Here is a 27178-nt window from a genome sequence, read left to right as displayed (position 1 = left end):
CGAAGATAGAAAGACAAACTGTATATGGATTCTTCCTGTGACTACGGGGTTATAAGCCTATTGATCAAGCCTATTACAGCAATACAGGTGAATTTCTGTAAGATAAATGAAAATTCTGTCCTGTTGGACGGCAAAGGAGACAAGCTCTGGGCTATAATTGGTTCCACATAACACAACTCACATGTCAGGACATTGTATGATCATATTAATTCTTGATGACATTACTGAGCTCATGTTAGCTGGTACTGAGACAAACCTGTTCTCAAAGAAACATAAAAAAGAACTTTAAAGAATCACATATTCTCATTATTAAATCTCTGCTGTTAAACAATGGGGTCCATTGAAATCTCTAACCTTTATGAACAAAAGCAACTATGGGAAAGATTTTAGATGGTCCTTTTGTTCACGTCTTTTTACTGAACCCTGTTGCATTAATTCAGCATCATGAGAATCATGAGAAGCGGTTCATTGAAGCAGTTTTCAGTCACAAATGTTTTGTCTCCCTCTACCGTGAGCTTATATCCACAGCTCCAGACACACTTCCGGAAATCTCGAGTGCACATTTCTACTTTAAGAATTTTTGAATTGATGTGGCGTGATTTCAGATATTAAGATAATTTGGGCTGAAGAGTAGATAAAGGGGTATGTCCTCCTAGTAATAGTGAATTATTAGAAAATTACCTTTTAATGATTAATGACAACACATGCGCACTATAATTATAGGAGTCAACATTACAAATGTATAGAAGCACTGTAAGTTTGGCCTTTTATTATTATTATTATTATTAGAAGTTGATGTCTATTTTCTCCATACTGCTCAAACTAAAGTCCTGCAGTTTCAAAACACAAGCTTAGTTAAGATGAAGTGCACATGAAGAGAGAGGTTACAGTAGTGGAGGGGACTCAACACAAACTCTTAACTTTCTTATTATATGGGTTGATACCAACTCACAGACAGAACAGGAAAATTAATAGCAACACCACAGGCCTGAATGGTGAGCCAAATGACTAAGATGACTGACAAGATTAAATGGATTTCAAGACTACAGATTCTGTCACACCCAGATGACCATGTGCTTCTGCCTTCTTCATTTCCTGATTAAAGGAGGGGTTATGGGAAAGGCCAGACTAGCATTAAAATAATTAAGTAATACATAAGTACATTTTATGGGAAGTATTTTTTCTTGAACAAACCGGATTTTACCAGCTCCACATTATTTGTATAGTTGCTACAAAGATTTTATATTAATTTGAAGCAAACTTATTACACGTACACCATTGTAAAAACATATATATAATTTTATATACAGTAGGCTTATATTGTTAGTTTTTAGTAAAACTAATATCTGGTATTATTCATTCAAAAATGCTGTTGCTTGCCCTGTTAAAACAAAGAACACAATGCCAAATTTTGTTCAAACAGGTTTATTATCCTATAAACAGTATTCAGCATCGTACCACAAAAGTTCAGCAAGTTACACATCTCGTGTTATTCCAATTGCATACCTTTTCTGTTTACAGTATTTACAACTTGCCATCAAAAACGTTTAGTACATTTGTCTATAATCAATCTTACTCTGTTCTGAAATAAAGTGGTGTGAAAATCTGAGAAAACCTGTTAACCGTGTTATTCAGAATAACACATTTTCTGTAACATTCTGAAAAATAAACATTCATGGGGCAGAACTTCATAAAGACCGAACATAAGCACTGCTTAAATTATACAGAGGACCACAAACTATTTTGACAGCAATATATAAGTGTGTTCAATAAGAAGCAGTTATTATTAAAGATATTAAACTAGAATCAAGTTTGATTCGTATCTGTAACATATTTTATACAACTTGCAATAACCTCATAATTTAGCTTGCGTTTCAAGTGAACGTTCTAGACCTTTGAGCTTGGGGCGGCTTAATTACGATCTAGAGAAAAGTCTATCTCTCTCATTAGATGTGTTGCAGTTATACACTTAAAAGGTGTCCAGGGTTTCCACATCCATGAATAGAAGAATAAAAGCCTTATGTTTTATAGTGTATGAAAAAAATGAGATCAAACAGGACCGATCTTGCATAGTCAGCTCATTTTATCCCAGCTTCTAACAGACAAACCCGTGACGTCTGGGAGAGAATCTGGCTCATCAACATAAGTACTTATTCAAAAGTAATGTAGTGGTTTAAAAGCAACGGCAGGCAAACTGCGGGACCGATGTGCTACAATTAGGAGACATTCATTGAGGGCTAGATAAAATCTGAAGTAAACAAAGCAGTTCTACTACTGAAATGGATAACGGAAATCCCAAACATGTCCTGAGACACTGGGAGCAGTTAAAATGAGTACTTAAGAGAAGCCAAGACATCTTCATCTCTGTGAGAAAAAAATATATATATCAATGAATGCTTTGTTCAGTATTTTTAAATCTATGCACTTCTAAATAAATCCATGACAAGGAAAAAAAAAAAGCTAACATACCGCTAATTAGCATCAATGTACTCCTAAAAAAAGTCAAAATATAAATCAATAAAGACGTTTTATAGCAGTGGTAGCGCTTTTTTTTTTTTTTTTTTTAACAAATGAGCAATTTTGAAAGTGGACATATCAGGCACTTAGATTGTGTTCGAGACGATGTCAAAAGGAGCAAAATTCCGCTATGACCTTGACCTATGGTTGAGCTGTGGCTTAACAAGGGCTTTTTATTTTTCTGGAGTTTTATTTTCCCAACTCTTGAAGGAAACACTCCCACACACACCTGTCAAACACAGAGAACAAAGCCAGGCTGCCTGTACAGAGAAACTGGAGAAGATGTTGATAGGAGAAGCAGATTTATCTGTCCTTGGATGTGAGCTTCTCGATCAGCTCCTGAAGGGGTGCGAGTTCCTTCCGATCGATCAAATTGAACTCCTGGAAAAAAAAAAAAAAAAGAAATAAAATAAAATAAACAGGAATTTTATATTCGTAGCGGCCAAAAATGTATGTACTTCTGATAACCTACTTGTCAGCCAACTTGCACATCTCAAGGCCACAAGTACACACCTGAACAAAGAAGATAAAGTGCTTGAAAGAGGTGTTGAGGTGCGCCTCCTCCTGCAGCTGGATAACAGAGTCAAAGTGCTGATGGTAGATGTGAGCGTAAACACGGAAGAGTCTCTTCAAAATGGTCTTGGCCACCGACATAAAGTTCTTTGGGAAAGGGACCCCTACAAACGTCAAAAAAAACCAAAAACTTAAAACTCTTTTCAGAATCCAAGCAATAGGGAATAATAGAAAAATGACCAGTAAAATACATACTGTGGAAATAGTATCCTTTTTTAAAGCATGCTTTATTTAAGCTTTACAAGCGCCACCGTGTGGGCAAACACCTCCATGAGCATAAAGAGCTATGCAAAGAAAAAGCAAGCCAAATTTCTAAATCATGTGCAAGAAATTAAAAGAGAGTCATACCTATTTTGGAAGGGAAAAGTGTCTCATCGTCGAGCTGATCTTGGACCCAAGTCATCAGGTAATCAATGTACTTTGGAGCTGAACATTTAATTGGCTTTTTTATGTTGGTTCCATCGGCCCAGTGATATTCATACCTGTAAAAAAAAAAGAAAAAAAAAAGAAATACATTTTACATTACTCATCCAAGCACTTTTTAATAGTACACATTGTCAAAAAGATGGGTTTTGTAAATATATACATAATTATTATTATTTATAATTTTATAATAACTCTTTTATAATAACATTAATGTCTTAAATTGATCAAGTGAGTTTTTCTTTCATTTACATAAAAAAAGAGAATAAAAACCAAAAAAGCTTAGGCACTAAATCAGTATATCATAATTATTTCTGAAGTATCATGTGAAATTCATTGCTGAAAATTCAGCTCACAGCCATTTTAAAATATTTAACTAGAAATAATATTTCACAATACTGTACTGTATTAAAAGGACATTATAAAATATATTAGTATGCTCTAAAAATTTCAGATGATAAACCCCTGTTAATACTTACTTGGGTCCAGCAGACATTAGCGGGCAGCTTTCTTCAGTGCAGAAGTCTGTGATGGTCCCATACAGCATGTTGATCTGGTTAAAGAAGTCCACAGCTGCGAGCACATAAAACAGCATTATAATAAAAACCAGCGTCTTCAGCTATGTCAAAGCCAACGGTCTGAAATAATCGTATTGTCAAGACCATATGGTTTTGATTCAAACAATAACAACATAAACATCTACCCCTGCACTTCCATAACAAACCTCAAGGGGTTTGTGAAACCCTGCTCTAATTATACAGCAGAAGTTGGGTACACCCGATATTTCATGAGCTGCAGCAATTAGATGAAACCCTAAACCCTAGCAACATCGGTGCAGCCAGAGTCTTTATTCAGCCCTCTCTCCCTGAGGCTAATAATCTAAGAAAGACAGCTCCACTGTCCCTATTGTTCAAAACAGAAAAAGGCCAGAGGCTATGAATGAATCAAAGAGAATGTTGCAAAACTGACCTACAAACAGACCTTATATATGAAAGAGATGATCGGTGGGAAGGACCCTTTAAAAGACACAACAGTCCAGATTTTGGATGCACCCATTTTAAAAAGCTGTGATGTTTGCATTTGTAGGCGTATTTTTGCTGTTTTAAATTTGTGAAAGCATTGATATTATTAAAAAAAATTCATAAGACAACATAGATCGTACATTTTGATTTTGAGAGGCATTTTTGAAGCCTTGAAACTGATGCATGAGGTTGCATCTACAATTATTAAAGATTAATAAAGGCAAATATAGTTCTGTATACAATTCTGATTTCATTTGACTGCCTTTCTGCATTTTTTTATGAAATGTTAAAATCTACAGCAACAGACCTATATTCAATTTAGATCAACAACAACAAAAAAAAATGTATAGCCCCAGCAATTTTTCAGGTTCTTAGCACAAGCAAAGGATGCAAACACAGGTTATTTTTTCCTAGACTAAAGTCACATGCTTACTGTTGACTGCCACCCATTCATTGAGGTCCTCTCCATCGGGCAGCATGACCGCCATGCGCAGGTTCCCGCTGCCCAGCGTGGCCTCGGCATGCTTCAGTAACTCATACTGGTGTGAGCCCTCGGGAATGTTCTTCTTCGGCTTGAACGTCTTAGACGAGCGGCTTCCACTGTAGAACAGCAGAAGAGAAAGCATGCAGGATGTTCAGGCTTTAAATGATTGCTATAAACTTACACCAAACCAAAAAACAAATACTAAACTCAGTCAAGCTAGCAAATCACTTGTTTACATTTAGAAACTCGCTTTACAAAAGTGAAAATATAAAAAGGTGAATCTTAACCTGACACACATGCCTTCTTTAAAGCACGTTACAGAAGCTACAATTATCTTTTTAATGCTGAGGTGAAATTTGCAATTAAGGGCATATGATGAAACGATAAAACCGTATAGCATCACATTGCTGACCTATATTAAACATGTTTTTTCAACAGCTTGTTTGTTTAAATTATTTGATAACCGGACCAGACCAGATGTATTAAAACGGTTTTGCAAAATAAAAAAAATTAAATATCACAATGCAAATCCGTCTTTTAAAATTAAACTCTTTAAAGAAGTGGAATTATGCTTGACTCGAAAAATTTATGAGAACAGCAGTGTATTTATATTCTAAAACCACACAAACACGCACGGCTTTTCCCCAAAATGCCTTTCTTTTTGCTTTTATTGAAGCATGTAACCAAAAGTAGTTTTTGCCTTTATAAAACACACAGACCTTTAGACAAGCCAAAAGCATAGAGAAAAATTCGACAAGGAGGTTGTCAACAGTTCATATACATATGGGCCCAGTTTCATAGACGCGGCTCAGCCTAAGCCAGGATTAGGCTATAGATCAATTATGGCATTTAGGCCAAGTCATTTTTATAACCATACCTTATATTTTGGTCTAAGGCCAGGCTTAAGCCTCGTTTGTAAAACCAGGGATAGAGTTAAAACCCTCAAAGCCTAACAACACCCAAGTGCCTCCATAAAACCCAGTATCCTCTGATGGGTTGACCCTAAAAGCCCTTATGCATTTACTGGTCTATCAACACCTCAAAGTGAGCCTGTCTTCGCCAATTCAACAGTTGCTCTATTCAGTATGTCCACCTGTTCAGACAAACAGGTCAGAATTTGCACAGCAAACAGCGAAAGGGACGCAGGAAGTGATAAACAAATACAGGCAAAGCTTCTGAAGGACTCACTTGAATGAGCAACAAGCTTCAAGCCAACAATAAAGGGGATCAGAACAGAGCCATTTTCAGGTTGCGATCATCCCAAATGACATTACCCATAATGATGTTTTCTTGAGTCAGGCGACTGCACCAGAGCATCAAGCAGAAGTCAGATGGGGAATTCCAAACTTCACAAAGCGAAAAACACGTGCATGCACAAACTGTTTGAGGGCATAATAATGCTAGCGACAAAACAACAGTGAGAAACACTCTCTGCGCAAATTAATTTACATTTAACTCAAATATCAAAGCTGTGATTACACTTGAAGGGGATTCACTGATTTATCTTGCAAACCACAGCCTGATTTACAGCACGGCCTACGTCCTATTTTCAATTAAAAGCAGAACAGGAAAACGCATTACAATTTGCTGACATGATTATATTTATGCTTTAAAGTCATTAGAGCGACACAAGATCTATGATTTGATGGTCAAAACAAGTAGGGTCTGCATATTAAAAAAATAGATATAGAGAAATGCATGATTTTGAAAAATACTCACGTGGACGTCAACACAGATGAACACAAATCAACATTTAAAAGCAAAATGTACAGTGACTTACTATACTGGGATATGTATAATACAGTACACAGTATACTGGGATTACAGTGGAATTATCCAGACATACAGTGAGCATATAATGTTTATAGGTAGCAATCAAATCAGTTGGTACGTTTCACGAAAACGAGAGAGCAGATACTTGGTAGTAGTCATTGGTAATAACAGGATTTTGTAATAAAGTGTGTGTGTGTGTGTTAAATTAACAACTCACTTGGATTGGGGAAACATTTGAGAAAAGGCTACTAATATCCTTTCACAAACAACGAATATCTCCCGTTTATATAAATGGTATGATGTTGGGAAATACAGCTGTGTTCACAGTCAAATGAATGTAGAAGGAATCCAAAGACAGTCATAATGATGGGTAACCAAACCCAATTTCATGCAGCTGCTGGTGGCCTCATGTACTGCTAAACATTCTTCATTATCCAGCCTACAGTTTTGTGTTATGATGGTCACGTACTAATCTGCTGCGACAGAATCAGAATCGGCGCTTTTTATCAGCCGTTTATATATCGTTACTGTTAGCTTCTAATAAATGCTGCTTGTGTCAGGATTTGTTGATGTACAGGCAGCTTCGGGACAAAAGCAGTATTTCTACGCTTGCTAACTAGCCATCAGTGTTCCCATTTGCAGAACCCACTCATACTTACAATAAAAAGCTCATCTCTCCTTGAGGAAAATGCGCTGTAGATACGAAATCGACACTAGTCCGTTATCCTGAGTGTTGAAATGTCGAAAAGCAAAGTATTTCAGCCTTAATATCCTTAACGCTCTAACAACACTGATCCTGCCCGTGCAAAAGTTCTCCTTCCCATCCAAAGTCTCTCCAGAGCCACAAATCTCGCGAGATCACGGCAGCTAGTAGATCCAATTAGCCTTTCTTCTCAAATAAGAGTCACGTTAGCATTAGGACATAGCAGTATTTTGAGGGATTTAGCCAATAATTATTTTCTCCGTATATATCTCCATAACTCTCTCTCTCTATATATATATATATATTGACAGTAATTAAAAAAAGTTAAAATGTATGTTGGTTTATTTATCATCTACATGTGTTGTTTATAGTGAAAAACTGATAAATATCAGTTCATCAGTTTCTTTATAAGCATCTAATTAGTAGAAGACAATAACTAAATCTGTAGTCAAAGGATATTCTGCGTGTTTTTAAAAAGTAAATATTTCGCAAAATAAAATAACTATTATTTTGAAAGGGCTGTGAAGGCCAAGGGCGCATGTAGTTGACGTAATACTGTCCTCTGATGCCGCAGGTCAACGTGATTTTTTTTGGGAAGTCAGGGTTTCAGCTAAATTTTAAATTGAAGTTCTGTACATTACAAGATGTCTGTATTGAGTAGGAGCGCGCTTTTGTTGTCTTTTGTTCGCTGTATCAGGAGAAAGCAGCGGCTACCGTGCGTGGATACTCTAAATTATATTAAAACTGCGCAGTTTGCACTAGCACGAGGTCGAGATGTTCATTCGTCGCCAGCGAGATATTTTGCAGATCATGAAGTCAAGCATCCGTGGACATTATATCACCGAAGACTATATTCTGAGGTACCTGATTTATTTATGTGCAGACAATTAAGTGCATTTACAGAAAAAAAAAAAACCGCTCCAGACACATGAAACCATTTTTTTACTGTTTTAGGCACCACCTGATAACGACGAGTACCCACCATTACCAGAATACATCGTGTATGAGGAGCCCAAAGCAAAGGAAGTGTTCATCATCCAGGCCAAGGGATTTCCTTGGTCATGTACCGCAGACGACTTGATGAACTTCTTTTCTGGTACTTGTTTTGATCTTTCATAGTCTCTAAAGTCTCTGAAGACATGCTTCACCTACTTGATCAAGTCAGTTTCGGAGATGTTAAAATGTAAATAACCTGACATAATAAATATTAGTCCAATATTTTGCAATGGAGGATTAAACCTTTAGATAAAATGTAAAGGAATTCGATATGTACTTGTAATGTAAGCACATTTAATTTTATTAAAAATTGTAATGCATGTATAGATAATTTAAAGTTATATTAAGCTGAGAAAATGTTAATCTTGAAGAATTAATAACAATATAAAAGTAGTTTTTACTGTGGTCCTAAAAGGCATTTTACTTGATTGAAGTGACCGAAAGCATGTGGCAGATTTATCAACAAAGTTTTGTTAATGTTGATAATCAATAAGGCCTTAGAAATGAATGCATCACATATAATATAAGGTTGCATCAACATACAACCACATGTATGATTTCCAGTTGCTGTATTTCTTGTAAAATGATGTACTCATGATGTGAAGTACACATTTAATTTTATGTATATATTTGATTTTTGTAGATTGTAGGATCCGAGGTGGAGTTGAGGGAATCCATATAATTCACAACAAAAATGGCAAATCGACCGCACAGGCGTTTATTGAGCTGGAGCACGAGGAGGACATTTGCAAAGCATTGAATCTGCACAAACACTACCTGGGACAACGCTTTGTTGAAGGTAAGCAGTGTTCTTCGTGTTTATCACGTGCCATCATTATTATTATTTTTATTTTTATTTTTTTACATGGCTTGTATTTAGTGAACACTGGTGTTATGCGTTTCAGTGTATGAGGTAACAAACAAAGACGCTGAAGCCATATTAAAAGCGTCCGTGCAGTTTACAGAGTCCGATGGAGTGGTGCGACTCAGAGGGCTTCCCTTCAGCTGCTCAGAAAAAGACATCATTCGCTTTTTCTCTGGTGAGATCCTTAAAAATGTGACAATTGAATGTCATTGCACTAATAAATGCTATATGCTTCATTTAAGTGCTTTAATATTCTCAAAACAGGGTTAGAGATTGTGGAAGATGGAGTTACAATAGTCCTGGACAGGAAAGGGAGAAACTCAGGTGATGCCTTTGTGCAGTTTTCCACGAAGGAAATGGCTGAAGAGGCCTTAAAGAAAGACAGAGAAGTCATGGGAAACAGGTTGGTATTCCATCAAGTAATGCTTGACACAAAAGAAATGTTTTTAATTTGAAACTTAACTTAATAAATGATTTTTTGGACTTTCATTTGTGGTTTTAGGTTTTTATATAAATAAATATATATATATATATATATATATATATATATATATATATATATATATATATATATATATATATATATACACTATTTAGGTTACATATTTACACCTACATTTAGGTTTATTATAATTTTGTGCATTCAGCATATACCTCACTTGCCCCTGTCCAAAACCAAAAAAAAATTAAATATGTACTTTAACATTTTAGATGTGTTCACAAAAGGGTATTTTTTTTTTCCTCATGCAGGTATATTGAGATTTTCCCTAGCAAGAAAAGCGAGATTCATGTCCAGTATAGGCGGCGGTGAGATGAAATACCAGCATCACGCACTGAGAGCACATCACACACAATGAAAGCAGGTATTTATACATGTCCCTTTACAAACAAGCTGTAATATTAGTATTCATTTTTTTTACAACTATAATGTTGTATACCGTGTGCAGTCCTAAATATCTGTATTTTTGTGGACAGCAAACAGTAGCTTTATATCAACAACACAAAACTTCATTCATATGAGAGGTCTGCCATATGATGCCACAGGAGAAGACATTGTAAAGGTAAGGTTTTATATTGAATTTATTCAATTTAAGATACAGCATGATTTTTGATTGTTTGTGTCAATGAGGTCAAGAGGAGTGGAATAACTTAAGACCTCATTTCTGTTGTAGTTTTTTGCTCCTATCAGACTGGTGAAGATTGTTGTAGAGTACGACCCTGACGGACGACCCACCGGTGAGGCAGAGGCCTACTTCAGAACACATCAAGATGCCGTTTTAGCCATGTCCAAAGACAGAGAGTATATAAGTAAGCTATACGTGTGTTCATTTGAAATATCCTAAATGTGGTCCAAAATGTTAAATGTAAACGTTTTTACTGTGTTTCCCCCCCCCCCGTCGTCTAGGTAAGCGATATATTGAGCTGTTTTTGAATTCATCAGCATCGAGGGAGAAACAATAAGATGAACGTAAACTATTTAAACTGTCTTCATGCACTGCGTCCTGGCTTAATGGAAGTGATTCAGCATGTATTACAAGAATACATAAAACCAACATTAAAAAGAACTTTGGCTGCTGTGTTTTCCTTTTTGGCATTTATTTCGAACAGACCAGTGTTAACAGGAAGTGTCCATAGCTCTTTTTTTTATATATATATATAAAGTAACTGTTCCATTACTGTACTTGTAACTTTATGACCTCTTTCAAAACACATGATATGCAGATGCAAGTAAGCGCTGTTTATTAGCACCCAAACATGCCAATCCAAGCCAGTCTTTCACCAAGCTTTAATTCTGACATAAATACTGCATGTATGAAATGACGTGGAGAAAGACAAACAAATTATAATAAAATTTTATTGTTCAGCTATTAAGAATAAAATGCATTACACAGGCATAGAACTACCTTTTTATATCATTCCATTTTATTCTCCTTGACAAGCTTTATAATACGCTGTTCTATTTGAATTGCATTTTCATAGGCAACTGATTTGATTTTGGACTCAATTTTAAAATGTTAATTTATGTGCATTGTACAGTGCCACGGTTTTCAAAAAGCTGACGCTATCTACATTCCATCTTCTAATTAATTATATTATTAATATGTCACTATACTGTTATTGCATAACCTACTTGCAATCATGAATGACATGGAGACAATTCAAGTACTAGAACCACATTCATCCACTTGGTGGACAGCTTCACTCATCCTCAAGAATTGCATGAAATCATGAAAATCTTTAAAGCATTTCCCACAAGAGCTTGTAAGAATAATCCCTTTTTGGCAAACGTTATATGCAAAGAAAATAATCGATATGTTTCTTAACCGAGATGCCTGGTACTGATTGATGATTTAGAACTTGATGTCCCGTTTTTCATGGATAACCCATTTAACTACTGCCAGATTAATCTGTGCTCATAAACGAGCCCCCCTCAAGATGGGGAGGATGCATACTGCTGCAGTAACTGTGAGTAGCAAACGTCACACACGTGTTCAGGGTTGATGGAGGAGGGCAGAGGGAGTTCGTTGGCCATGCAGGTCTCGCAGAACACGCCACTGCAGTTCTTACATTGCCTCTGAAATGTTTAAAAAGACATGTTGATTTGGTGCTTAACAAACATTTCATTACTATGAGTTCTGTTATTGTGGAAGCTCAAAAGAACAGCATTTTAAATAGAATTGATTGTAACATACACGTTATTTTAAACAGTAATGTGGTTTAATAATAACATTTTTAACACTGAGAATTATGATTTGTTGCTTAAACATTTTCTTGCTGTGGTACCTTGGGTGCAGTTAGAGTCTCTTGGTTTTCACACATTGGGCAGATGGCTGGGTCAGTTTCTTTACAAAGAGACTGGTCCTATCAAGTGAGGTATAAAAATAAAAACCTTGCTGATACATATAAAAAAAAAATAATAAGAATCACTGATTAAATGTAGAGTACCTGTTCATCTTCATGTGACAGCGTCCTGAGAAAAAGACAGTTTCAGTTAAAAACAGTGCAGTAAATAAATAGAATTAAACCCAACTGATCCAGCATTTAAGACTTACAAGCTGGAACTTAGACTCGACTTTTCCTCAAGCGCAGTACGCAATGTATCATTTTCTTTTTTAACGGACTCCAACTCCTATATAAAAACAAAAAGCCTGGATTTCAGTGAACAGCACACCTTATGTTCAGAAAAAGCAAATTGATGACACTAAAGTGGAAAGCAGGTCTCACCCTTCTGATGTCCTCCACATGCTGTCTCATCTCTCTCTGAGGTGGTGTTTTTCCTAACAGAGCTTCAGGTATGTGGCCTCCAGGATTCTCTCGCCATTTCCTGAGCTCTTGTTCCAAAAGCCATCTATCATATCAAGAAAGACAATGGCTTCGTGAGGCTGATGATACACTGGTCAGCTTTTTGAGCAATGTTGCCATCAATGGGGAACCAGTTAAGACACAGAGCCCACAACCTACCTAAAGATCCAAATACAAAGTCCCCAAGTAGCATTGCTCAAAAAAGTTGTCATCTGGTTAAATCATAATGAAAACTACGTTTTGTGCTTCAATCTGGGTTTAAAAAGCAATGCAAAATAATCAATACTGATTTGGTGCTCAAGTACCATTCCTCTTATTATCTATGTCAAAACACTATATTCAACAATTTGTGATTTAATGCATCCATGCTATATATATAATCTTAATGTTCACAAAATGTTTAACCTTATATGTAAATTAACATTAACCAAAATAATTTATTAATAGCTCTTGATAAATATTTCTATAAAATGTTAGCACTAAATAATAGACAGATAGATAGATAGATAGATAGATAGATAGATAGATAGATAGATAGATAGATAGATAACTGCTTACAATATACGAAACAAAATTGACCAGTAGATATAACAATCACAAAACATCAAATAAATCTCAGTACCTCTGTCTCCGTAACTGCTCCACTTCTTCCTGCAGACTCTCAATCTTGTCTCCAAACTCCTGCTTGAAGAGTCGATTGGCCTCGTCAGCCAGGTCCCGCTCTGGTTCCGCCTTCTTATATCTGAAGGTGGTGCCACATTAACTTAATGAGGTGAAATGAAAACTAAAAGCCATGGGAAACGAAGATGAACTGAATAATAAAAACAAAGAAAACTAAAGAAGGACCTTAAAGAGGACAGAAGGAAGCATGTGGCTAGAGCAGAAACCGTAAAAGCTCAAGAAGGCAAAGTAGTCTGAGAAGTGTCTGATTTTTTTTTATTAAGCTATGTTTTTACTACATTTCACATCTAAATTATTTCTACATACACTTCAGTCTGTTTGCAGTTTAGAGGATTTCACCGTCCAGACTTTTTGCAGAATCCCTAAAGCTTTCCAAAGCTTTGTGACATTTGGCATCAACTACCACCGTATCAATTTCAATCAAGTTTACAATAAGCTGTAAAATAATTCAGGCACGCCATCCTGCACTTAACATCCTTTCTTCCAAAAAAAAAGCTAACATAACCTCCGGAAATAAACACAATCCGTTTGTCACCTCGGGCATCCAAAGCACTCAACATCATGAAACTTAAGCAGGTTAGTCTAATATTCAAGTCCAAGACTTTTAACTGAAATTAACCGAATAATATGGTGTTGCATACTTTTATATAGAGTATAAAAACGATTGTACAATTTTGTTAGGAATGTTTCCCCGTGCTGTACTGGACTGGGTTATGGTTTGAGAAGTATTTTTTTTCAGTACTGAGAAGTAAAGATACAAGAGAGATGCATTTCCATTATTAAAATGTACATGTCTGCCATCTTTGTTCTAAGATGCCAAAACAGCTGCATTTTACTTTGGCTAAAACATACAGAGGGAGACTAGAGACAAGAGCACTGGATCAGGCGTACAATATTGAAAGATGAGGCTGGAGGGGGGCGACAAAGAAGCAAGATCTGTAGTTTTCAGTCCGGTTTTAAGAGAATAACGGCAATGGATCTGAAACTCAGTAATAAAATAAACACCCTAGTCATCTATATTATGCGAAATCAAACTGAAGACCTTTTTTTTCAATTTATGTTTTTTTGGAAACTATCTAATGTTTGCGATCAATTTATTGCTGCCTCTGAAGCAGTTTTCCTGCAGCTGTGTTCAAGTTTCGTGCCTGTTTAGCCATGTCTTTCTCACTGCATGGGAAAAAGGAGTAGAAACACAAGAGAATGAGCATGCAAAAAAAAAAAAAAAAAAAAAAAGTCAAACGAACAGGTAAAAGCAAAGTGTTTGAGAGAAGACAGAAACAGAGAGCAGGAGTTATTGAAGAAACAGAAATGTTGCTGCCTCCCACAGGATGGCAACAGAACTGAAACAGGAAAGAGTGGACTTGTCTTTTTTGTGCACGCTGTCTTTTTTATGACCTTTCACCACTTAAGAAAATCTGCCAACACCGAACCTTTTCTTTTTACAGTTATGTACAGTGCTGTTCAAAATTGATTTAAAATAAAACTTTTTATTTACAATGAAAAGTGTATAAAAATTATATTGTATAATGCTTTATAGTTTAATTAATTTAACTGTAAAAAATGCTTTAAAATGATTTCAACTATTAAAAAAAAGTAACTTTTAAAAGATTTATTATTAATTTATAATAGTGTACATACAGTTTATACGCTCATGTAATATATTATTGATAGCAATCAGAGAAGGCTTTTTTACATGAACCTTATTCTTAAAATAAAACTTAACACACAAATAACAAGAGAAAAATGTATCTTCATTCTTAGAGTTATAAATAGCATTAGAGAGGTTTATTTTATAGTTGTTGTTTTTTTTAAACATGGAACACATTGATACATCTGCCCTCATGTCAAATGCTAAGCTTACATAGTTCGACTCCTTTACCTGCTTTCCAGCTGTTTAATAATGCTCCCCATCTGGTTTGTTTTCTCCTCCAAGCGGCTGATGATGTCAGTTTTCTGTTTTGCACCAGCCTCTGAGCTCTACAAGCCAAACACACACAGACACAAAGCATCAGAAATAAATGAAGTTCTGCTACACTGAATAAATAGTATTAATATAATCGTAAAGTTCTTAATCTAATCAACAATTCTAAACATACAAGCTATGTGAAGCAACAGCAGACCACTTTGCTGCCACTCCACCACAGTGTAGTCTTTTAAAATAGGAAAAAAAAAAAAAAAAAAAAAAGTTGTTTGTTTAAGCATACCTGTGACTTAATGGAGAGCTCATGGTTGAGTGTACGCATTTCATCTAACTGCTGTCTGAGCTCCACCAAAGCATCATGTTTTTCGCAGATGTCCTTCTCTAACATCTTCATGGACAGCTCCATCTCTTGCTTCATTCCTATCTGCACCTCCAACTCCTTTTCAACATCCTACAAAAAAAAAACAACAACAAATTTTCATAACGATTCAGGTTCTAATAGAAAAAAAATGCTAATCAATTCTTTGAAGACCCTCTATCAGAGATGAATTTTAAGATTGGAATGATACACACTTTAATGGTTTACTCACCAGTCTGAGCTGAGTTTCCTCTTTGAGCTGTTTGCGAGTTTCTCCAAGCACTTGACCATTTGCGGTACCATCTGCCCTTGATGCCTTCATACATGTCAAATATCAGAACTATTATGAGCTTTTTTTGGTGGTTTGTTGATTAACAATCATTGTCGTTCTATTGAATGACAGGTAATTGTCGGATCAAAACAATGATGTTCACCTTGCGACTAGACTCCACTAAGTAAGAACTTTCCTCCTTCACCCTTTCCAGCTCCTCCTGCAGAGTGATGATCCTGTTGTTTGCCACAGCAAGCTAAATATTAAGAACAAGAAATCATTATTAGCATTCACAAATGGTTAGCTCCATAAAATGTGTCTAGAAACCACATTAAAAATTCTTTACTTTTTTTTTGTCTAAAAAGAGATTAATAATTTTAACCACAAATATGCATTAAACTGATCCAAAAAAAAGCAAGAGCAGACAGTAAAGTTTCGAAAAATACAAACAAATAAACAGTTTCAGTAAATTGTAATTATTACCCACCTCCTCTGTAAGTTTTGTGTTGGATTTTTCCAGTGCATCCACTTTGGCTTGCAAGTTATTCACTGACGCACTGGAAAAGGGGAATTTAGAGTGACAATGTGAGATTTCTCATGCTAGTCACAAACACACCCCCCAAGTCTGATGTTCGGTAAAGGGACTGCACCTTAAATGTCTGTTCAGTTCCTCTACGTAATTCTTCTGGTCAAGAATAGCTGTGATCTGTCCATCACTGCAAGAAAAGAGCAGCTTTGAGTCCAATAACTGTCAGACTACAACAATTAGCTTCCACTGAGAGAGTTGAATATGGACTCACCCTTCTGTGCTTTTGCTGCTGTGAGCGCCATCTTTCAGATACATGGAAAAATCTATGACTCCAACCTATAGAGAGAGTAGAGATCTTATTACACTGTTTTGCCTTTTGGCCAGAGCACTTTGGAGAAAAACCTTGGAAAGACAAAGAAAATGCAACAAAGATAATGCTTTGTTCCATCATTTTATGTGCCTCCATTACTAAATGAAAACTAAATTAACTAACAGATACCTGCGAGTCTAAATCTTCTCCTTTCATGCACAAGTTAGCATCAATGACATTCAGGCCCACCAGCAGCCCGGCGATCACAGCTCCTTCCTCCTCCATCATAAGAGCATTGGGCTCATAGAATTCACTGAGGAACACAACAACATCAAATAAGACATTTACGAAACTGGGTTGCAAAAAATCACAATTGTGGCTTTTATACTAGAGACCAAATCTGTAACTGTACCTGAGCAGGTCTTTTCGGTTGATGATGGTCTTCATGTAGTCTGAAAGCTTCTTCTGCATTAAGGCCAGTCGAAGCCATGCTCTGCCTCTTCCCAAAGGTGTTCTGGGATAAAAGAACAACTTTAAAATCAGAAACACAGTATGCATTAAAAAAAAAACAAAAAAACAACAGCAACATTTTTAAGTTGAAAACATCTTACTTGAGCCCGGGAAGGTCTTTGACACTGGCTGTGATCTCACCAGCTTCCGGAGTCAACTTTTCTACAAGCTCCAAAGGACCCCAAAAAGACTTATTCTGGCCAAGGAATGTCTTCTTACCTTAAAAAAAACAAACAAAACAACACGTTAAATAAACACTACATACAAAAAAATTGCGCAATCAGTAATGATTAAGTTATTGATGAGTAATGATTATTGCGTAAAGGATACAAATGAGGACCAGCGATTACCATAATGACAACAGAATGTGGGTTGGGATTTATTGTGCTTACTTTTAAGTCCATGTTTCAGACAGTGCTCCATGACGACAAAAAACTGCTGCAGTGGAGCATAGTCTGAGTCCAGTGTGCGGCCCAGGTTCAGTGCAGACTCAATCAAGCCCTTGATGCTCAGCTTGGCCATGTTCATCAGGTTAAGCCTCTCGATGGCAATAGGATCCTTGGGATCTGGAAATAAAGAAATTCAAGCATGAATTAATACTTTTCTACACACAGTATTTAAAAAGGCATGAGATATAAGCAATATAAGATTGTCACTGAGATTTTCAGTGACTTCATGAGAACTTTTCGTTGACGTGGTTTCCTCCATGTCTGAAAATATCTTAAGAAATTGCAGTTTATGTCATGTGAAATGCATTAAAATCCACATGGATTTCATCCCACAATTACAATCACGTTCCTCAAGAGAAATATACAGGTAAAAAAAGAAAAGAAAGAAAAAAAAAAAAAATTACCATTTTGAAAGTTGATGTCTCGATTCAACCTTACAATAAATCACAACACTAAAATCAACCACTACAATAAACCAGTTTTTATTGAAAAGCCTCACCCTGTCTAAACCAAAACACACCCACAGTAATGCAATCATTTCATCATTAGTTTTTTTCCTTTAAAATTAATTGGTATGATTTTACAAATAGGCCATGATGGATATTTATCATTTAGTCAAATTTTTTTTTCATCTTAGTGCACATATACTGCACAAACATGTCATTACTTTTCAGGTTCTGAGACAAGAGAAATGATCCAGGAGGCATGGCTCATTGTCCACAGTACACTGTCAGCTCAAGTCTAGTCATTTCAACCAAGTTCATTTTAAACAATCATTACTTATAAAATAATGCAACAACAGTCATGAAGTTGTTCAAAGACCTTGAAAACAGTTTTACTTTAAAATAAACAATAATCATTTTTCACCAGGTGTTAAAGACCTTGTCGCTTCACAGACTCACACAGCAAAAAAAAGTCAAGCATAGCTTCATGTCTATGCAAAGGTTATACAAATTACAGAAACCAGTCTATTTCACTGTAGGGACAGATTATTTTTGTTTGTGTTTTTAGTGCATAAGAAGTCTCTGAATAATAAATGTTTAATTTCTCTACAGAGGATAAATCTGAAGAACCAGAAATTGATCACTGATGGTATGAAATGCTGGTAAAACCATGCAATCAACATGCCAAATTGGTATGGGGTGGAGCAAAGAAATCAAGCCAGAATAGAACAATCCAACCAAATGCATATACAAATATTTTGCTAGCTACAAAGAGAGCTAGCAAAAAAAAAAAGTCACAAAGATAAAGCTATTGATGGAAACATCAACCAATAGGAAGGGAGATAACATACAATGAAAAAGAGACATAAAGAGAACAACAAAAGAACACGAGGTAAAGCTTTAGAAGCTATGGTGTGAAAGTGCCATTCACAGAGGCTGGTTTGGTAAAGACAGGGCGGCTCGGCCATGCCAGCTGTGGTTTTAGGATGTGCCCGAGGCAAGGATGAGGTGGACTGGGGGGGAGTGATGCCACCATACGCACCTTTAAACTCATCAAGCATTTGCATTTGCTCCACCAAATCTGTGAAATCCTCCCATGAGTCTTTGCAAAAGGCAATGGAAAACAGAAAAAAAGCAGAAAAGGATTGGGTCATGCACATCATGGGAGTAAACCAAAGAAACAACAAGAGGGAATATACAATATGTTGTAGGAAAGTTGAGTGTAGACACTTATTTACAAAATCAAGCTCACCCTCTCTCTCACTGTCATACAATAACACAAGTCTTTCCCTAGCGAATGACTTTAGAAGCACTACAACAGAAACTATTAATAGCAAAGTGTTGATGGTCAATAAGAGCCACTATTATAACATGTCAGCAAATCTGGATCAGAAGTCATTTGACTACACTAGTAGGAGCTCAAACTGAAAAGCTAAAACGAAATGCTCTACTTGTCCTGCAAGACTCCAGCGGCTACTTATCTAAAGCGATTTGTTTGACAAGAGGCCACAGGAAAGAATGTATTTCCTTTTTATTGACAGCAGTGGAATAACATTTTTGTTAGATTCATTCCATGACAGTTTTAAATAGACAGCAAAAAAAAAAAAAAACCCTAATGTAGTTCCAAAATCCATGTTTGACTTTTGCTCTTCTGCAAAACAAAAAGCTTTTTGCCCCGAAACATTTTTTTTATGTTTCACAGAAGAAAGTCACACAGGTTTGAAACAACATGCAGGTAAGTAAATTTTTTAAGTAAGATTTTTTTTTATTCATAAGAGTTTGTATGTTGCTTGGCCAAGAGAGAAGAGAAGAAACAAAAGTGAAATAAAAAAAAAAAGTGACACTTAATGAGGCAGAGCACATCAAACACTACAAGGAACATCTGCATGCAGTGAAACAGATCAAGGGCAAAATGGCAAGTAATCAAAACTGACTGACAGTTATTTAACTGAAGAAATTATTTATTATATAAATCATTATATAAATAAATAAACAATAACTATAAAATATACTGCAGAGAACTTTGGGGAACGAGTAATGTCAACTTCTGTTGGCTCTGAACCTTGGAGGCTGATGTGACACTAAAAATGTCAGATGTTCATCACTCAGTCCAAACGTGATGCAATTCGTGAACATGTTCTACCAACAAACAACTTCTTTCTCGAGTATTTAATCATCCAAGAGGATGACTCTGTAAACACATCTTATCAGAAAATTTTTTCTAGTCTTTCTACATGCCTTTTTTTGTCCAAAGAAGATAAAATATATTAGATTGAACTGTTGTTGTTAGTGGCCCTGGTTTCATCATTTTACTGCCAGTTGATCACATTGCCTTCAAGACATCTGAATGAGTGGGAATCCCAGACCTATCTCCAGGGCAACAGTACTGCGTCCATATGACGTTTACCTTTTAACCTTTGGCACGACAAGCTGTGACTCTCCGGGAAAGCATTAGATTAAAAAACATTTGTGAGATCTGACACTATCACTATTCTAGAAAACAATTTATTGCTTCCTTTTAGAAAAGTGAAAAAATGAAAACCAAATGATAAACTTGACAGAAAAAAAAGAACATGTTAAACAATATTAAGTCATTTGTTAAGGGTCCGTTCACACCAAGCAAAACAACTATATGGTTTTAATAAATATGACAATAGGAAAGTCCAACTACAGTTATCACAATAAAGAGGAACAATATCATTGGGATCACTTTCAGAATGACTGTTTTCTAGATGATGAGGAATAAAAACTTCGACAGCCAATCAGAATCTATCCAGCATGAACTAATAAGAAGAACCAAATATTATATTCCGTTAGTGTGTATGCTAATATAATTTTCATTATTGTTATCTTTACAGTGACTGCCTTCTGGTGTCATGTTATGACCAATAATCCAACTGCCTAAAAGTCTAACAATCTGTCAAACCTTGTTTTTTTTTTTGTTTGTTTGTTTATTGGAGGGACTTTTGTTCCGAGCGATTTTCTAAAGTGCTGTGCACATGCTAAATTAGTTCAACGTGACAATAATCGAACTGCAATAAAACAGGATATGAATAGCTTCTCTCAAAATCACTCAATGAGAAACGAACCCTTGTTCTCCATAAAAACTACATTTCCAAGCAGGCCTGCAGGAATGCTGAGAGCATGATGGTGGAAGGTTGGGCGAGCACCGCCCAGTACGATAAGAGCCACAGAGGCCTAGTGATGCTCGGCACCTACCTTCATGAGCCGGCTCTGGATCTGGCGTTAACGAGATGTCGTTGAGCTCGCGCAGGCACAGCCATTCGCCATCCACCGACACGCGGAAGTTGCATAGGTAGATGGTCTCTCTGGCAGCCTGTGTGATCTTGTCAGTAGTGGGGGTGGGGGCTTCGCTCTGAGGCGTCAGATCAGACATGGTGACTCAGCTGATAGCTGCTGCGACGACAACAACACTTACGATGACGGCCCTCAGTGAAGAGTCAGGAGCAGGGAATCGGAACGAAGGTGATTTTTCTTTCTTTTCTTTTTTTAAATCCAGTCCAAGCAAGAGCCTTCTCCAGCACAAAGGAGAAAGAAAAAAAAGAGTCAAGGAAAAACAAAGGAGGAAGGAAGGGGGAAAATAAACAAGCGGCCCGCTGCAAACCTGACCGAAGGGATGCTATTCTTCCGGGGCTCAACGGCCTCGCCTTGCGAATGAGCAGCGACAGCTGAAATCCTCCGTGTGAATAAAGGCTTCAGCGCTCTCTGGCTCGACACAGCCAGGGGATTGTGATGCTGCGTGAGCCTCGGTAGAGCTACAATCAGAGAGGTCTCTTTCTCTCTCTCGGTCCCTCCCTCACAGCCCAGCCGCTTGCATTCAGCGGATTGGCTGCATGAGCTGCGGATGGGAGGGTGTTGACCAAGATGGCTGCCGTGATGCTGAGGAGGATTGTGGGAATCACGTGAGCAGATGGTGGAGGGGGGCACAGCTCCCGAGAGGCCTGTCGGATGCAGGGGGGAGCTGTTGTCAAAGATCCACATGCCGCACAAGAGACGGATGGAAGTACTACTGATCAAGAACCAGAAGATTGCTGATAAAGCTGAAAGGCATCTTGAAGAGGAGCAAACTGGCCACTCATGATAAACCATGTGTGAAACAATCGTGATCAAAAAAAATGTTATAAATACTGTGTAAAAACAATCATATATCAACTTTTGAAAGTAATTCTGAAAGAAAAAGATTTTAAAAAATCATGTAAAACAGGATTTGAAAAATATCAGTAATTTGATATTCAAATCTTATCATTTATAAAAGAAAGGCACTGATGCATGACCATCAATTAATAACCATCAATTAACAATTATCTAATAATAACTTTAAAAACAAATAGTATTGGACACAAAAAAATGTTTGGGTCAGTAAGGAGGACACATTGAACTGATAGTGATATTTGTAAACTAACAAAAGAATTATATAAAATAAATGCAGTTCTTTCTTTCTTTAAATAATGTTTTTACAATTAACAATAAGAAATGTTTCTTAAATATCAAATATGCATATTAAAATTATTTCAAAAAGATTATGTGACAATAAAGACAGTCCATCACAGGACTCATTTTGATATTTAAACAAAACATTTGACTAAATTATAGTTTTACAGTATTAATAATCATATCAATAAAGATTTGGTATAAAAAGCAAGTATAAAAAAATTTAACCCCAAACTTTTGTACGGAAGTGTATTTCTAAAACTATGCATGTAAATGAAAATACCAAAGCAATGTGGTGATGTCACATCATTCAGTGATGCAGCTCTTAGCGAGATATATCATTACAGATATTGACCCATAATACTGCACTGCTAAATAATTCACAAAGCATGACAAATGGGCTGTGTGAGTCTGATTTAACCCTCTGAAGCAAGCAATCACAAAAGAAAGAAAACCCAGCATTTTTAATTTCCTATTTTTTTATACATTTAACTTATTTTTAAAAAGCTGCACATTGGTTCATTAAAACTGAATAGAATGGTACAGCTGGAAAAAGCACCAGATTTGAGTCAAAGAACAAACTTTGATTTGTGATGTATTAAGAAAAACTGCAAAACTAATTTACCTGGGTACTGTTAAACAAGTATAATTTAACTATGAAAAAACTGAAGGACTCACAAAACAGATCACACTTGCACACAGAAAACTGTTCATGCAAGAACTGTCTGCAAAGGACAAGAATTATGGTTGATTTGGATGTAACATTACAGCACAAACTTTTTTTTTAAAGAGACCTTAAAGGGTTACTCCACTCTAAAATGAAATTTGTCAATTTTGTCACAGCCCACCCCCAGAGTAAATCACAGAAGCAGGAGAAAGCAACTACTCTGGACAGCTGGTGTTCCCACATTACGGACGCAATAGAAAGTTACACTGCTTGTACAAATCAAAGAGTAAATACACGTACATGACGTATCTTTCCACAGGAAACTGCCAAAATGGCGCTACAGGGACGTTACCATGCCGATTCTTTGAATAGTCATTAGCTGTGTCCAAAACCACGCCCTATCTACTATATAGTGCACTGTATCGGGTGTCAACCATTTTGTAGTGCTGTTCAAATTCTGATTGAATTCCCTACATTCATTTACTACTTTTTACCCACAATGCATTCTGATTTTGAGTGTACAACCGATGTATACTCGCTGAAGCACTATTCTTAATATTATTTAATGTTTATTAATAAATAAGCATTACAAAACTAATTAATAATATACCATCAATGAAACCACAAAACGGCTTACAATATAAAATCATTTTAAGTGTCACTGCTTTTAATATTTTCTAAAATGAGGTACATGTCATATAAAAGTATGTATTACGAGTAAAATGTTTTTGCAACAGCCATGTCTCACACGCAGTGTACACGTCACCGTCTCAATCGACTCAATTCATTTCATTTACTCCCTCTGATATAGTCCACTCAGCTGTCATACACTACATAGGGATTAGTGAATGAGTGAGCGATTTCGGACACACCCATTATTTTTGTTTTCTTTTCGTACAGAAAGTATTCATGTAGCTTCATATTATTACGGCTGAACCACTGATGACAGATGGAGCATTCAGATGGCACAACTCACACTTTAGATTGGTAATAGTTTAGCCTTATATTTTGGTTTTCACAAAAATATCTTAAATCGTGTTCTGAAGATGAACAAAGCTTTTACGGGGTCGTAAAGACATGAGGGTAAGTGATTAATGACACAATTTCCATTTTGGGGTGGAATAACATTTCAAAAGGGTTCCAAAAATATTATCTGACTAATCCAAAAGAATATTTACAAAAAAAAAAAAAAAAAAACAAGTGACAACCTGCACAGAAAGCATCATTATGTGCCTTCCAGTCATTTACAGCATGACTGTGATGGCCAAAAATGTGGGCAAGGTAGGCAGCTCACTAGCTATTCACAACCAGCTAAATCTGCCCATAATAATAGCCAGGACGTAGTCAACTAGTAACATTTCTCATTGCTTACATGACCTCAGGGATTAAGAGTTTATCCTATTTGTGTTCTTTAAGGTTGTGGATATCTACATCCGTACACTAGGTGTAATCCATTACATGCAAGCTAATGACAGTTTGCCCTAGCTGTGAGTTGTTATCTACTTATGAATTAGATGTCTTACATTTTTTTTAAAAACCCCAGCAATTTCAGAAAGACAACCTGCATAAACGTCGCAGTGGCTGTCATTGTGCAATGTTGTTGACACTGAAACATAAGGCTTGTGTCCAACAACGCAGCATGTTCAAAAGAAGCAAACCGTATCCGATCCCATCAAATAAGCCCATAGACAGACGACCGTAACATATACTCACTTCTGGTTTTCTTGTTAGTCTTCTCAATCTGGAATTCATATCGCACCGGGGCAGGAAGAGAAGAGCTCGTTTTTGTAAACTGTATACTTGAGTTATAAGTTAGCGCCTCCTTGAAGTAAATCACCGAGGCAGGAGAAAGCGACTCCTCTGGACTGTTAGCTGGATGTCCTTCACTGTCCTGCATGTGGGGTTTGAGAAATTCATTAGATGACACTAAAGTTTCTGAAACTTCACTGCTGTGCTGCTCCGATGTTCCCGAGCTGTGGTCCGCCATCTTCAGTTCAAATTCATGTGACCGTTCTGCGTCAACACGACCGTTCCGTTCAACTCTTAGCGGAAACTAGCTCATGTTTATTCAGGACTGGTTTGGACAGCTATACGCTACGACTCGACCCGTGTAATCTGTGTTATTCATATATCCGCGACCAAAACGATGAAGAAATAAAAGGTTATCGTAATTCGGGCCATATGTTGTGACGTAGATCATCAGCTGGGGGAGAGCATTTAAAGGAACAGTCGCCGCATTATTTCACGTTGACCTCAATACAGCGGCAGGACGAGCCGTGCTGCATGACACTGTACAATATATCACAACGTTACGGTTATGTGACAGGCAACATTTTATATTTAAATGACTTTTTTTAGCAACAATTTCTGAGATATATAGGAAGGATTCAATTTTAAAGAACTGAAAGCAAAATATGGGCGTTTCTTCAGTCAGGGGGACTTATGGACCTGTTAATTCTTATTTATCAGAAATGTACTCTTGCTTTATTATATCTTAGAAAAATAAATAAAATACTCTTAAATGTATTTTCTAATTTGTTTAACTGTCTAGTAACAGTGGACATGTATGCACCACAAGGAAACCACAAGGGTTTTTTTTATAAACTAAAACGAATGAAGCTTACCAACACAGTGTTATTTCTACCACAGATTAGGTGATATTTTAAATACTTTTGCAATACGGTTGTGTCCTTTTCTTTGCTTCGCTAGACTAATTTTATAGTTAGCATATATCCTCCTAACTGCAAAGAATTTAATAAGGTATCACAGAATTCTTCGACAAAATGGGGTAAAACCACATTAAAATTGTGTGCGAAATATGTATTTCAGTTTTGTAGATGCCATTGCAGTTTATCAAAGATCTGGATCTGCGACCAGGCTAAAAAGTAGCAAAAATAAGTAATGAAAGCATGCAGAAAAATTAAAAGGCTATCACGAACGTCAAATAATTTCAGCATAGCCCATTCTTACAAATATGCAGATGCTCCACTAGAGAGCGCCGTCGCTAATGTTTTTGCCATAAAAATCGCGTTATAATGTGTAAGCCTGTTAGTAACTTGTCTAGATGTTTCTTTAGTCTTTGATTTAAATATATAGAGCTAATCTTATATAGGTCTAAATATTTGCTATACTTTCCTAGCAATAGAAGTATTGCATTAGTAGAACATGGATTGTATTTGGTTGTAGGCATATAGAAAAATCATTTGAGATGCAGGTAATCTTCAGCTTTCCCTGATCATACATTTTTATGTTGTATTATTTTACTTTCAGAAATTCAAAGAACATAGAAAATTAGGCATAGCATGCATTTTACTACATGATGCAGGGTACATTACCAATCATTACATTACCATTGCCAATCATTCACCTTGTTTAACATTATTATTAATTTGATATCAAATACAGTATAATATATAATATATGAAAAACACATACGTCTGGCTGAAGTGGTGTTTGATATAACAGAGTTATAAGTGACAGATATTTTGGCTTTTTTTTAAGGAAGAGTCTCAATTACATATAATTTGTAATCCTTTTAGTTGCATTTAAATTAGTTTAAGTTTTTTGTCTTTAAATCTGTTCACTTCCTTTGCATAACATGCCACGTTGTTTGATCACTCCTGTCTATAGCACACACACCTCTAATAAAATCATAAATCCTAAAGTTCTCTACGCAGTGAGTTATGTTCAACACAATTTAAAACCCTGATGAAAAAACAGTCTCTTCCCAAAAGACAAACATTACAAACTAAGCAACCAAACATGCTAAGAACATAGGGTTTTTTGTTAGTTTTTCTTTTTTTTTTGAAGGTTAATGTTTGACTATGACCTTGTTAATACAACAACCACTTCTAAACCTTAGGTTTAGAAAAGGTTTATTCTGACTGGCAAAAAAAACTAAATAGAGAGATTTTTTTCTTCCTCCGTA

The 27178-nt window shown here is 36.2% G+C and overlaps 3 protein-coding genes across 11 annotated transcripts; 1 reads left to right on the top strand and 2 right to left on the bottom strand.

Moving 5' to 3' along the window:
- Positions 1-1409: 1409 nt before the first annotated feature.
- mob1ba (MOB kinase activator 1Ba) lies at positions 1410-7649 on the bottom strand. 3 transcript variants are annotated; one of them, XM_043240600.1, is made up of 6 exons: positions 7452-7649; positions 4969-5135; positions 3993-4086; positions 3439-3572; positions 2990-3194; positions 1410-2898 (listed from the first exon to the last, which is right to left on the bottom strand). In XM_043240600.1, the coding sequence occupies exons 1-6, from the start codon at positions 7463-7465 to the stop codon at positions 2886-2888; spliced, it is 627 nt and encodes a 208-aa protein (XP_043096535.1). In that variant the 5' UTR covers positions 7466-7649; the 3' UTR covers positions 1410-2885. The 3 variants fall into 3 exon arrangements, with proteins under 3 accessions (XP_043096535.1, XP_043096534.1, XP_043096536.1); XM_043240599.1 differs by having other exon boundaries at positions 3031-3194; positions 7452-7647; XM_043240601.1 differs by lacking the exon at positions 7452-7649 and adding an exon at positions 6294-7408 and having other exon boundaries at positions 3031-3194.
- A 387-nt stretch (positions 7650-8036) lies between these two features.
- Positions 8037-10921, top strand: grsf1 (G-rich RNA sequence binding factor 1). The gene is given in 9 exon segments (XM_043240598.1): positions 8037-8355; positions 8450-8591; positions 9135-9290; positions 9397-9531; positions 9621-9759; positions 10107-10219; positions 10332-10417; positions 10529-10664; positions 10762-10921. Coding segments are annotated over 9 exon segments (1179 nt in total). The 5' UTR covers positions 8037-8139; the 3' UTR covers positions 10818-10921.
- A 276-nt stretch (positions 10922-11197) lies between these two features.
- On the bottom strand, positions 11198-25460 carry rufy3 (RUN and FYVE domain containing 3). Of its 7 annotated transcripts, XM_043240592.1 has the most exons (20): positions 21762-22202; positions 21351-21664; positions 19174-19233; positions 17632-17805; positions 17341-17458; positions 17142-17243; positions 16919-17042; positions 16691-16755; positions 16541-16606; positions 16378-16447; positions 16054-16146; positions 15852-15935; positions 15545-15712; positions 15220-15317; positions 13282-13401; positions 12582-12705; positions 12410-12486; positions 12303-12327; positions 12141-12218; positions 11198-11931 (listed from the first exon to the last, which is right to left on the bottom strand). In XM_043240592.1, exons 2-20 carry the CDS (start codon positions 21526-21528, stop codon positions 11788-11790), a joined length of 1968 nt encoding a protein of 655 aa, XP_043096527.1. In that variant the 5' UTR covers positions 21529-21664; positions 21762-22202; the 3' UTR covers positions 11198-11787. The 7 variants fall into 7 exon arrangements, with proteins under 7 accessions (XP_043096527.1, XP_043096525.1, XP_043096526.1 ...); XM_043240590.1 differs by lacking the exons at positions 21351-21664; positions 21762-22202 and adding an exon at positions 24964-25460; XM_043240591.1 differs by lacking the exons at positions 19174-19233; positions 21351-21664; positions 21762-22202 and adding an exon at positions 24964-25458.
- Positions 25461-27178: the final 1718 nt, after the last annotated feature.

The sequence above is a fragment of the Puntigrus tetrazona genome, chromosome 5, assembly GCF_018831695.1.
Source record: "Puntigrus tetrazona isolate hp1 chromosome 5, ASM1883169v1, whole genome shotgun sequence".
Taxonomy (NCBI): domain Eukaryota; kingdom Metazoa; phylum Chordata; class Actinopteri; order Cypriniformes; family Cyprinidae; genus Puntigrus; species Puntigrus tetrazona.
The sequence above is the reverse complement of the archived record's forward strand: the minus strand, read 5'-3'. Positions and strand labels throughout refer to the sequence as shown.

What these genes read in the sequence shown, in the direction of transcription:
- mob1ba (XM_043240599.1), bottom strand. An exon ending in TGAATGGGTGGCAGTCAACA is followed by an intron (nt 4,087 to 4,968) that starts GTAAGCATGTGA and finishes ATGTGCTCGCAG; the next exon opens with CTGTGGACTTCTTTAACCAG. An exon ending in ACTTTATCTTCTTTGTTCAG is followed by an intron (nt 2,899 to 3,030) that starts GTGTGTACTTGT and finishes TTTTTTTTCCAG; the next exon opens with GAGTTCAATTTGATCGATCG.
- rufy3 (XM_043240590.1), bottom strand. Translation starts at nt 25,237, where the DNA reads ATGGCGGACCACAGCTCGGGAACATCGGAGCAGCACAGCAGTGAAGTT. An exon ending in ACACAAAACTTACAGAGGAG is followed by an intron (nt 16,147 to 16,377) that starts GTGGGTAATAAT and finishes CTTAATATTTAG; the next exon opens with CTTGCTGTGGCAAACAACAG. An exon ending in AGCTCTCCATTAAGTCACAG is followed by an intron (nt 15,318 to 15,544) that starts GTATGCTTAAAC and finishes TTTGGCTTGTAG; the next exon opens with AGCTCAGAGGCTGGTGCAAA.